The sequence below is a fragment of the Lates calcarifer genome, linkage group LG9, assembly GCF_001640805.2.
Source record: "Lates calcarifer isolate ASB-BC8 linkage group LG9, TLL_Latcal_v3, whole genome shotgun sequence".
Lineage (NCBI taxonomy): Eukaryota > Metazoa > Chordata > Actinopteri > Centropomidae > Lates > Lates calcarifer.
The window spans coordinates 22,678,629-22,691,564 of NC_066841.1; the positions used below are offsets into that span (position 1 = coordinate 22,678,629).

The 12,936-nt window shown below is 39.4% G+C and overlaps 1 protein-coding gene across 7 annotated transcripts in view; it reads right to left on the bottom strand.

Annotated features, from left to right (window-relative positions):
• dennd1a (DENN/MADD domain containing 1A) overlaps positions 1–12,936 on the bottom strand; it is a 32,917-nt gene that overhangs the window by 6,825 nt on the left and 13,156 nt on the right. For all 7 annotated transcript variants that reach the window (XM_018699151.2, XM_051072714.1, XM_051072713.1 and 4 more), the window contains 14 exons: positions 12,853–12,933; positions 11,892–11,945; positions 10,247–10,357; positions 8,590–8,690; positions 7,315–7,360; positions 6,865–6,966; positions 6,664–6,789; positions 6,316–6,417; positions 5,296–5,383; positions 4,224–4,264; positions 2,668–2,739; positions 2,512–2,568; positions 2,083–2,235; positions 738–802 (listed from right to left, as the gene is read on the bottom strand). In XM_018699151.2, the coding sequence (XP_018554667.1) occupies positions 738–802; positions 2,083–2,235; positions 2,512–2,568; positions 2,668–2,739; positions 4,224–4,264; positions 5,296–5,383; positions 6,316–6,417; positions 6,664–6,789; positions 6,865–6,966; positions 7,315–7,360; positions 8,590–8,690; positions 10,247–10,357; positions 11,892–11,945; positions 12,853–12,933 (1,199 nt within the window). The remainder of the gene's footprint in view (positions 1–737; positions 803–2,082; positions 2,236–2,511; positions 2,569–2,667; positions 2,740–4,223; positions 4,265–5,295; positions 5,384–6,315; positions 6,418–6,663; positions 6,790–6,864; positions 6,967–7,314; positions 7,361–8,589; positions 8,691–10,246; positions 10,358–11,891; positions 11,946–12,852; positions 12,934–12,936) is intronic.

The window sequence follows — 12,936 nt, forward strand, 5'->3', positions numbered from 1 at the left end:
ACATCTGTCTGCCTGCTGGCACAAAGATTGATTCTGCTGAAATGGAAGTGAGCATCAGCCCACAGTCACACAAAATGGATGAGAGAAGTAATTACCCACTTAGAGCGAGAGAAAATAACATTTAGAACAGTGACAGTGTTTTGGTGTGGAGGGGAGGGGTAAGGAGCATGCAAGCTACATATAGAGACACAGACAGAGTGCATATAAATATATATATAGTTTATGGGAACGCTAATACATTTTTATATACAGTCTGTGGGCGTTTCATGATATGTGGCTTATTATATTATATTGGATATTATTAGTATTATTAGTTTGTATTATTATTATATATTGGATAATATTAGATTGGGCGCTCCTTGCCTCTCCCCTTCACACTAAAACAGTTGAACACAAGTTGAACCTGAAAACCAGTGACATCGAAAAAATACTGACAATCTACAAAACACATCATAATGAAAAAAAAAGCCAATGGCAAATTTTATTTTCAGTGTCAAATTTTAAAATCACTGTTCTAGCTCAATAACAGATCACTTAAGATCACTTTAAGCAGACCAGGTATTATCGCTACCAACATTTTCTACTTCTTTGGGACTGAAAAGTTGCTCGTCTTAAGGTAAAGCTATTTACTCCTCTACCTTAAGGTTGATGCACTGGTTAAATGTAGTGACTGTGTAAATGTGATGACTTTACTACATCATGGACAGTGGGACATACTATAATGTAGATAGGCTTACTGGTCAACGCTGCTTTCCAGACTCACATTGCTGCTTGGTCTCTTCAACAACATAGGTGGCCGAGCCTGTGACAAATAAACATAAAAACATTAAAAAAAAACCTGGAACAAAAAAAAGGTATCTCTACCCCCCCCCCCACCACCACCACAGAGACCCATAGGAATGTTGATCCCAGACTTGGTTTGCCATCGGGGTAATCAGTACATTTTAATTTTGGTTCAGTGACCGGAGGAGTCTGGGATCAAACCAACAACCTTCTGATAGGGAAGCATGCGCTCTACTGGGTGAGCCACTGAATCCCACACTGCAGTGTTTTTGGAAAATGAGCTTATATATAAAAATCTACAGCATATGGATTTGAAAATAAAGGTTTTTGTTAAGATGTTAGTATCTTATGAGAGCGCTTGAGTAGTTGAGCATGAAAATATACAGCAGGTGTCTACACTCCAGAGGAGGAGGAGAGGAGTCAGTCTGCCCACAGTTTGTAAGGCTGCGAATGAGAGCCTGACTTCCCGATCAATTAAGGTTTACACCGCATATACAAAACCTCAAAGACTTAGATGTTTACATGATGAGAGGCAGGAGGCTTTAAGCTACATGCTGATCCCTTTTATATGCGTAGAGATACATCTGTGCTACTAGGAGCAGTTGAGAGATCTGATTCTCCACTCAAAAAGAGACTGCTCCTCACTCTAAGCTGGTCATGTGACACACTGAGAAATCCTCCAAGAAGCTGTAACCACCCTCACTAAAATGCCACAAATCTCCTAAACCAAACATTTTTAGCAGATTTAAAGCTACAACATCAAAAGATCAAAGTCTTGGGAACATTTTAAGTCTAAAATGGAGTCTGTGCGTGCATGTATGCCAGACTAGTAAGTTGAGCTGAGTTCCAATAGGATCCCGTCAATTTTTTAACTAGGAAAATGTATATAAAATTTCCCAAAAAATAGCAGAAAGAAGTTGAATACAAGCAGAAATGTCCTTGGTTGTCATCAGCACTCCTTGCCCCTTACCTCAAGCTCTGCCTCTGCACACTAAAACAGTGACACAGAATTGAAGCCAAAAACCAGTGACATTGAAAAAATACTGACACCGTCACTGAAAGCAGAAAGATTGGACGAAAAAATCTGCAGACCGTCACTGAAAAACACATCTGTGTCTGTGTTTTATTTTTCAGTATATCTTTTTTCAATGCAAATACTTGTTTCAGTGCCAATACAACTTTTTACAGAACAAATATTTCAATGCCGATGTTTCCTTGCAGTTTGGGTTTTGTTTTCAATGCCAAATCTTAATGCCCCTGTTCCATAGCTCCATACCACCCTGCCCTATTTCTGCCAACCTGTCCAAAGTGCACGGTGATTGGCCTGTGGTCATCCCAGGTTCGAAGTGGCCCCTCCCTCCTGATTGCACTGGTGGAGGAGGTAACCCCAGCTGTGTTGTCATCATCAATGACCGCCGACCCTCCTGTAGAGAAGCCGTTTTCTGCTTGCTCCTGAAGATGGAGGACACAGGGAGGTGGAGGTTGACATGGGTGAAAGGAGTGATGGCACTGCAGGGGCAGGGGGAGGGAGGCTGCACGCTGTGGCTGGGGTGGTGGGGTTCAGTTAAGGTAATTAAGGGAAGTTAGGATAGTGTTGCAGGTATTTTTTGTGAGGGAGAGACCAAGAAGTGTCACCACCTTTGCTGCTGTCATACCAGTGTAACAGTGTTTACAACAACAAAAAATGATCAACAGCGGTCTGTCACAGGGGCGGATCCATATACATACCTTCTGCTTTAGCCGGCTCTTGACTTCCTTAATACGCATTTTTGCATGGTCCTTGGCCTGTCAAACAAATATAAACAAAACCAGATCACTGCCATTTTCATCTCTAACTAACGATTCATTTTCTGGCTTTTAAGAGAATCGAGGGGATATGCTTACAAACTTGTAAACGGTCTTCATGGCTGGGTTTGCCTTGGTCTTCACTGTGTTGAAGATAGCCCCACCCCCTCTCTGTAAGGAAACATTTACACAAAAAAAGCCTATGTGAACCCTTTGGTTTTCTGCATTAATTGTAATAAAATGTGATCTAATCTTCATCTAAGTCACAAGTACAGACAAACACAATGTGCTCACACACAATTCTAATCTTTATTGAACACAAACATTAAACATTTACAGTTCTGGTGGAAAACGTAAGTGAATGTTTGTATTTAATAACTTATAGAACTTCCTTTGGCAGCCATAACTTTAATCAAGTTTTTGGATCAGATCTGCACAAGGTTCAAGACAAAATTTGGTCCATTCTCCCAACTTCTACTGAGTTTCATCTGGTGGACAGCCACCATGACTTTTTTACTTCACTGTTGGGATGATGTTTTCATGTTGGTATTCAGTACTCTCTTTTCATAGTATGTAGTATTAGATCTTCTTCCCCAACAGTTTGACCTCAATTTCATCAGTCCACAACACACTTTCCCAGCAGCACACTGTTGGGTGTTAAGGTGCTCTTTGGCAAACTTCAGCTACACAGTGATGGCATTTTTTGGAAAGCACGAGCATCCTCCATGGTTTCCTATTATGGACACCCTGCCTATTCACTGAACAGAGATGTTAACTAGTTCCAATGTTTCCTTTAAGCCTTTAGCTGTGAGGGGTTCACATACTTTTTCCAACCTAGATTGTGAATGCTTGAATGATGTATTCAATCTGGACAAGAACAATGAAATAATTTGTGTGTTATTAGTTAAGAGAGACTGTGCTTGCTCATTACTGTAACTTCAATCGGATCACTTTCTATAACTATTTCAGAACAGTAGGCAATTCAAAATTGTTTACATACTTTTTCTTGCAACTGTAATAACTGGCATATCTGCTATGTACCACATTCAGTTATGTAGAGTATTCTGAAAGGTCCTCTGACAGCAAATGGACATATTGTATAAGAGCATGAGAAAAGGTCTAAAGCTGCACCTGGAGGCTGAAGTATTTATTACAGACAAAAAACAACACTTGAATGGAATTAACTTAATCGACATTAGATTCCCAGTGTATTAGGTCCAACTAAATAAACTAATGCAGTCAAACAGTCCTGCAATAAATCGGACCCTCATTGAGTAGAAAACTTTGACACAATAGTAGTGCTACGGGAAAGGTCAAGGAATTCCTAAAAACATGACTCATCCTGGAAATAAATATGCTGTGGATGATTATAGAGTCAAATTTGACCTCACCAGAATCATTAGAAATCATCTCCTGGGGGGCATTCATGTACATCATCATTTTTGTGGCAATCTGGCTTGTAGTTGTCAGGATCTCTTTCTCTGTACCAAAATGTTGGGAGGATAGATGGACAGCCATACCATATACACTAACACTGCTATTCCCTGCTGTTAGATGGGCAAAACCAAATGGCAGAAATGCCAAAAATGTGTATAATGTATTCTTTATGTCATGAATAATGTGCTGTCTGGGTAATAGCATTCAGACAAGCTCACCTTCACTGTAAACAGCCACTGGTGGTAGGTCTTGTCACTGCCTGCGGGTCAAGTCACAACAATAAAAGGTCAACACCATCAACTAGTGGGCATGCTAGGTACAAACTGAGAGGGTCCAAGAATCTAGTCTGCAATCTGATGTAAAATCTTTGCCATGTCTCAGTAGTGTGCCACTGAGTTAGCAGTGTTCAGGTTTTTACTTTTGATCCTCTGTGTTTCTCTAACAAGAAGGTGATCTCACTCTATTACTTGTTCTTTTAATGTCCTGTCTTCAGCAGAGGTGTGAATGTGTCACATTGTGAAGTCTGGCATCTGCTGGCATCTACATTTTAGCAAATATCTGATCAGTTTTCTGATCTAACATACAGTGTGAAGAACTGACAGAACTGGAAGAAAATGAGAGACTTACTTCTATGGCAGTCTGACGTAGGTTGGGAACGGTTTTCTGATTCTGCATAATCAATCTGGTTCTTATCGAATCCAGTATTTATTTTCTGCATAGCTATGGGATCTGCTGGTCTTCTTTCTCTTACAATGACTGGTCAGAATGTGTTGTAATTCTGTTTTAATGATATCATAATAAAAGTGGTTTGATTGTGGCTGTTCAAAAAGTCTTCTGATTTACTGACTGAGAATATTATCAATAACTTTGTATCACTGCTCTGATAAATCAAACATCAGCGCTTTTCAAATGGTTCACCACAGAAACATCTACTTCATCACACAGTAAGCTAGGTGAGCTGGTTGTGATCTAGTTAATGCTGTGCATAACTTTGCTTGAAAGTTGGTGTTTTTAATCTGATATCTGTGGTGGCGTCAGGTCGCACGATCTCCTCATAAATAGACATTGGACAAGGAAATGTTACCTGTATCTACTATGAATGAAAAAATGGTGACTGCATAAGGTAATTTGCATAGACTGTTAGTATTCATGCCAAATAAAAATAACAAGACATTTATCACATCTCCTGTGTTGCTTGAGCGACCCTCCTTGAATAAATGAATAAACACAAATTATAGGGCCTCAGTTTAAAATGGACCTGTCACTAACAACACATCACTACTAACTCACCTGCATACTCGCCCATGTTGATCTCCTCCTCAAAGATATCACTGAATCCTTCTCCTGAGTTCAACAGGTCCAGACGGCCGTCAATGAACTGCAGGAAGTACCACAACATGTATGAGGTGTGAGACAAAGGGTGTGTGTGTGTGTACTTGGTGCTATGTTTGTGAGGAGCAATTTAAGCAAAGGGATGGTGACATAATAAGGACATTAAGGGAGGAATTGTGAAAACCACAGAAACAAAAAACACAAGATTGGACAAGGCCAAAGAGTAAATAGTGAATGCTATTTAATGCTATGCTAATGCATATCAACACACATTAACACATATTTCTGTTAGAACATATTCCAACAGAAATGCTGATGCAAAATGGATGCCAAAATAAAAAGACCAGGGGCCTCATTCATAAATGTTGAAGACACACAAAAGAAGGTGTACTCCACTTCCTAAGCAAACTGTGGGATTTATAAAAAATAACCTTGATGGGAAAATGCACAGTCCTTGACAGAAACTGTCAACTCCATGTGTACAAAATCAAACCAGAAAAACAAGAAAATGCAACTCTGATGGTAGAAGGTTTTAACTGAAATACTACCTCTTACAAATCATAAGAGATTTGTAAATTAAAAAGGCTAAAAAGCTATTTTTATTAAAGAATAAACAAAAACTTGTTTATCTGATACTCCCTGGACTGCACACAAAAAAAACATGATTCAGGATAATAAATACAGAGATATCTGTTATCGCAAAAGAACGTGTAATTATCAAAAAAATTAAAACAATACTTGCACATAATGAAATTTATTCTCATAAATAAAGAGTAGGTGAAGAGTAGGAAAATGACATTTTTACACTGATGCCATTTCCAATGCCTCATTTGAGCAGGGCATAGTTTTATATATTATCATATCATATATTGTGATTTAATTGTGTTTAACACTTTGTACAAATAAGTAATAACAATGATAATGATGAGGGTGATGATGATAATAATAATAATAATTATCATTAGCTTTAGTGTGTACCTGTTTGAAGAGCTGCAGCTGAATGGCATTCTGGAGGAACTGTCTCATGGCACTGGAACGATGATTCACAAAGGTTTCCTCATTGAATGTTATCGGCTCACCCTAAAAATGCAGGGAAACACACCAACTGTCACAGCTCCAACTCATTACAAATTTAGTACCGAGCAGCCCTGGCCTTTGAGTTTGTTCAAATGTTTCTGTTGTCCATATTTTAGGCATGTCAGTGTGACTTTAGGAAGAAGAAATTTCCATCATAACCAAACCCACATGAAATGATCAGTGTCAGCTCTATCACTCTTTCTGTGTACCCTGCGTCCCTCATGTCTCAGGTCTACATCATGTACTGACCGATTCAATCTGCAGAGCATTTCTGTAGCTGCCGAACAGAGCCGCCTGACTCTTGAGGAAGGCTCGAGCCACACCATCCCCTGTTGTTGTTGAAACCTTCTTCAAACGACTTTTTAAAGATGAAACCTGTGGGACAGGACATTCATATAAAAAACTGGACTGTTTTTTAAAAATACGTGTGCACTCTATAGTAGTCCTTACCACATCATTGGGCAGACTTTGAAGATCATCATAGGGGGTTTCCAGAGTATTTGTGTCCACATTCAGGACCACCACATCATCCAGAGCCATGCCTCGAACTTTCTATGAGAAGAAACAACACATGGTATATTGACAGTCAACAAAAGACAGTAAAGTCACTATGCTTGAAAGTCAAGCAAATACATCTGTATGATGCGTGTATATTGTGTAATGTCTGTACATACTATGCATTATATATGCACACTGTTTGTGTATTCTCTCCAGTGTTTGAGAGTCACAACAACCAAATTCCTCACGTGTGTTAACAAGCTTGGCGAAGAAATCTGATTCTGGTAAATGCAATTTAAAAACCTGATGGTAGCAGGGGAAGCAATGTAAGAAAATTCAAACATTTTCATTGTTATAAAGCTTCAATGACCTAGTTCCTTTGTGCTAGTTATAGACACCTACCTCCATCAGGCTGGAATGTACTCCAATGAGGTAAGGCATTGGGGCACTGGAAAAAAGAGCCAGAGCCATCGTTACAACATGTATACCTCAGATAACAACTTTTAGACCTTCTACTCTCTGTGTAGTCTCTAGGCTCTACTGTGTGTCATGCTTTTATTGGTATTTAATAAATCCTGGGTGACATATAGTGTTCTTCAAATGCTCCCTCTTATCTCTTGGATCTGTCTGATCACTTCCCAAGTCTTAGGTTAAAGCTGAAAATCCATTACTTTCTGCATATATAAACTACACAATTAAGTATTATTTGTTGGTCTGACTTTACATATTTTTTCAACTTGAACTCAAAGTAGTTACGCTCATGAAACTCAAAACTTAAGCCAACATTTCACATTAACCTACATGCAGTCGATTTTTAAAGAATCTTGAAGGCCTCAGGTGTATGTGTGTGTGTGCTGTTGTGCAAAATCAAATATATCATGTACTAAATACTAAAATATGATGAAATACACTTACAACATAAGGAGGGGAAAAGAGGAATTAAGGCCTTTCTCTAATATAATACAGATCTGGTTTTCTCTTATGATAAACCAAGAGTCACTTTTTCAGAGTTACACTGTTAATGTTCATGTTTTAACTTCAGTACTTTGTAATATTATGAAGAAAAGCTGAATATAGATTCATGGTCATGATCATAACATACAGAAAAACATTCCCACTCTATGAAAGACAGAGGGTTCTGTTAAGGTCCCCCTTCTCTTCCTCAGTTCCTGCCCTGGTTTTGTCTCTATCCAGTCTTCCCCTCTCCCTCTGTGTTTAGGGGTGTGTGTGCTTTTTCCTCAGGTGCGTGGCGTGGCACCGGCACAGCTGCTATCTATTAACTCATCCTCACCTGTTCAGTCTCTATTTTTCTAGTTTTCTGCTGGTGCTCCTTCCGCTCCTGTGGATCTCCAGCCGCCTCTGTTAACCTCCTGGCTTCCCTCCCCGGGCTCTCACCGCCACCCCCCTGGACTTTTCCCCCAGACCTTATTCCACCTGTTGCATTGTTGCTGCAGCAATAAACCACTTCTGTCCCTGCACTCCTGGTGTTCTGTGGTCTGACTCAGCATCAGGGTTCTGTACATGTTAACCCATAACAGGGTTCATTGGTGTTTGTAATGATGCATAGATATACTGTATATGTACAGTCTTCGTCTTAGGTGCCACTGTGTGATTAGCTGTATTGAAAATGCACTGTGTTTAAAACAGGTTTGGAGAGATAATAGCCAGCATACTTACCAGCAGTAGTCTAACAGATGTTGAGGCAGGACAGGAATATAAACATGTTGCCAGTGCATTGGATATAGCATGGCTGCAGACCCATGGACACAAGCTGTTAACTGTGCCAAGGACAAATACAGGATATGTGATGTTAAATTGCTTCCCTTTATATGCAGTTATTTCAACTGTTTGAATAAAATTGTCTGAATAAAATCCATAAATACTACATGATATAGAAATATACAATAAGATATATTATATTGTGTGTTATTGTGTAGGATTGCCAAATTAATTCCAATTATATTAGACATAATGATGGCACCTGATGACAGGTGTCATGGAGAGAAAAACATAATAATTTGTGCAGAGAATTTGTTCTTATGAATACTGAATTATTTGCATCATATTATTATTGCTAGAATACTGCATTCACCTCATTGTTTTCATCCTCTTTCACACACTTTCATATATGGCCAAGATGCTGCATGGAATGTTGTTTAGCACTACTGACCCGCTTTGGCTGCTATGAGGTACACATATACCACAGTGCAGAAAACTGTTAATCTATGTAAGATCAGGAATTTAATGTGGTTTTGTTTTAATTATGGATATAGATTTGTAAATATTCTTTTTATTACATTGTGTTCTTTTTGACATCCCTTCAACGTACAAAAACTATTACTAACAGTGGAATACTAAACCATGTATGACCACTGGTTATGGTGATAGAGTAACTAGAAATGTTAAAGTCCAAGACTAACTGACTGAGTGATCAAGTTATGCCACTGGTTGAACTGATGCCGAAATTTCCCCAGCAGCTGTTGGTGTTTCAAAACGAACTGACGTGAAGGGGTAAGTTTACGGGTAGTGTTGCCTACTTAACATTTTTGACGCTATGTTTACCAACTTGTCAGACCCCTCTAGCAATGTTTTTTTTAAAGCACCTGGTGACAAACCAGTGGTCAGTATTGCCCCATGGTCAGGCTTTCCTTCCATAGGTACATTTCTCATTCAACTGACCACAGCGCAGCTGACATACATGTGAATGAGTCTCTGCCTTTCTCTCTAAGTGATGATTTTATTTGATGATTTTACTCCCAGAACAGCAGCTGTCTTTAACTTCTGTGTCTGGTGATTTTGTCAGACAACAGTTGTAAAATCAGGATTTTAACAGTGCAGAGCAGCTATGTGACTGCTGGTTTAACATTAAATCTCAGTGGGCTGCTTTCAGCCACTATTTCATACTCATTCCATTGCACAACTACAGAAACACATGTAAATGAGAGCAGTTTTATTTGGAATTAGTCTAAAATACTGTATATGTGAGCACAGAGAGCAGGAGAGAAGGTTTCATGTGGGTTACTAGGTTTTGACCTAGTCTTGTTGGTATATTTGTCCCAAGAAGGAATACTGTCTGGGATTGGTTTACTGATTTCAGTTGAGATCCAAATTGGTGGGTGCCTACTTAATTCATTCCACAGTAATAAAATGTTAGTGACCCTGACCTTAAATTCTCAAAATGACAGTTTAAAGAAAATATTTTCTAAAGGTCACAGGGTAAATGCAGTCATGTAAACTTTAGACTCTGACAGACCTTCTCGTTACTTAAAGAGACCAAAATGGACAGAGCTGTAGAGAGAGAAGAGAGAAGAAACAGGAAGTGGACTCTACTTACAGTGCTTAGTTTGCTACAGCAGATGAGGATTCGACGTTCATAAAGCATACTAGCGTACAGATGAAGCATGTTATTGACATCTACTGCTACAAAGTACTCTGTTAGGTTTCTCTGCAAGGGTCAAACACAACAAGAGATAAATAAATAATTAGTTGTGAAGGTAAGCATCAATGGAACATGATTCTGTATGAATAGTATGAACTGTGGCTCAAATCAAAAAACTCAAAATTGCACAGAAAGTATCCAGTAACCACTGTAATTGAAAATGTACAAGTGCTAAATAGTAATGCATCCCTTTTATGAGTCTTTATAACTAATTTATAACTGATCTTATAGAATTTAGAACTGCACTAAGGATGAGAAATTGAAAAATGTAATTTGATCTCCAACAAATATACTGGATTCAAGCAAAATCAGCAGAATAAGCAAAACAAGAGAAACACCCCTTATTCTTACAAATATGCAGTTAAATACATGCTGATCAGCCACAACATTAAAAGTGCAGAAGTGAGGTGAATAACATTGATTATGTCAATACAGTGGCATCAGTCAAGGAGTGGAATTTATGAGGCGGCAAGTAAACAGTCAGTTAGTTCTTGAAGTTGATGTGTTGGAGGCAGGAATGATGGGCAAGCATAAGGATCTGAGCGACTTTGTCAAGGGCCAAATTGTGATACACAGACACCTGTGGGGGTTGGGGGGGTGGATGGCACCAGGATGCACTATGGGACGAGGGCAAGTTGGCAGAGTGATGCTCGGAAACCTTTGGTCCTGGGCGTTCATGTGGATGTTATTTTGATACGTACCACCTACCTAAACATTGTTGCAGACCAAGTACATCCCTTCATGGCAACAGTGCTCTCTGATGGCAGTGGCCTCTTTCAGATAATGCACCCTGCCACACTGAAAAAATATTCAGGAATGGTTTGAGGGATATGACAAAGAATTCAAGGTGTTGGCTTGGCGTCCAACTTCCCCAGATCTCAGTCTGATCACATGTCTGTGATATGTGCTGGAAAAATAAGTCGGATCCATGGAGGCCTCACCTAACAACTTGGGAGACTTAAAGGATCTGCGGCTAATGTCTTTGTGCCTGATACCATAGGGCACCACCTTCAGAGGTCTAGAAGGGTGTATAGGTAAGAGCTGTTCTGGCAACACCTGGGGGACCTACACAAAATTATCCAGGTGGTTTTAATGCTGTGGCTGATCAGGTTATATGGTAGCATGTTGCTTTGAAGGCACTATGTCAACTTAACCTTGACAGAGAAAACACTACTGTAGTAGTCAATAATCTGTTGTAATAATCCTGCTGCAAAGATTTTTTGCAGCATATATAAAGCAAATCCAGCAAACAGAAAAACATCTTGACGCAGACTACTTCATCTGGTTCAAATACATATTTACCAGATACCATTTTTTGGACGATTCAGCAGTCAGACGAGCTCTTTTATTTTAAATGGCTGACACTACAGTCCTACTCCTCACAGATACAAATCAATTGTGACAGTGTTTCTTCTTGCCCAAACGTAAGGGAGTTTAGAAGTTAGACTGATGTCTTTCAGCATCTTATCAGTGTTCTGAAATGAATCATGTCAGTCTGTCAGACAGTGATAAAATTAAATAAGCAAGAGAGAACACTCACATTCTCAGGTATGCTGGGGAGTTCCCTTGTGTCAGGCACAGTAAAGAAGGAATGCTGGTGAAAACAGAATACAAGAGAGTCAACTTCATGAATGCTTTCTAAACGAGACTTTCTGAAAAAGTGCAGCTTTTCACTACAACTTAAAAGCGTGGTCAACTGGCACAACAAGAAATACTTTTGACTATCAAAAAAATCATACAAACTAGTCTGTTTCCAAAATGAGCCTCTGTCAAAAAAGTACTGATAGTACTACACAGAAACACTTCTATGAATGGATTTTGCTTATGTTCTACATTTATGTCCTACATTGTGGAGCAACAGTTCCCAGGATGCTTTGGCAAATGTAAACAGGAAGTATAATGTTGCAATGGAGTCAATAATTTCGGTGTGGGTTAAAATGTGAGACCCACTATGTGCGGTGTACCTACAGATGTAGAGACAACTATCCCTGGATTACTTTGATACTAAAGAGAACCTTCTGTCCTTCAGTTTTCTCAATAACCACTCATCTCATCAAGTTCAAACTTGGCAGGTGTATTCCTGAGGATCCAAGGAAGGTCAGAGTCAATGTGAAGTTGACAATGATATCCTTGGAAAGTGTCACAGAAGCTAAAAATGTGTATGTATCCGGTGAGCTCTGTAACAGCCACTGCTCCAACTGCTGGTGAGCAGCCAAATCGTCATCCACCTACAACAACTAACGGTTGTTTTCACCTCATACAGTATCTTTGCTTTGTGATGTGGTGCACCTCTGGGGAGATGCACTTCACAGTTTGAAAAGCTCTTCTGTAGTGGCAGTAGAATATACCTGAACAACATTCCTGAAGTTTGATTTCAGTTAGATTGAAGGGGTAACTCAACTATCAGTAGCATTATTTTCTTTGAGAAGGAAACAGATACTTGCAGCATTTCTAGTTTACACTGAGCTAAGTTAGATGTGATGTGGTGAAGTCAGACTCACCACACCAAGATGAACAGGTACCCCAGGCTCAGGGATGGGAAGTGCATGTAGCGATACCAGGAGCTCTTGCCATTGGCTTTCCTG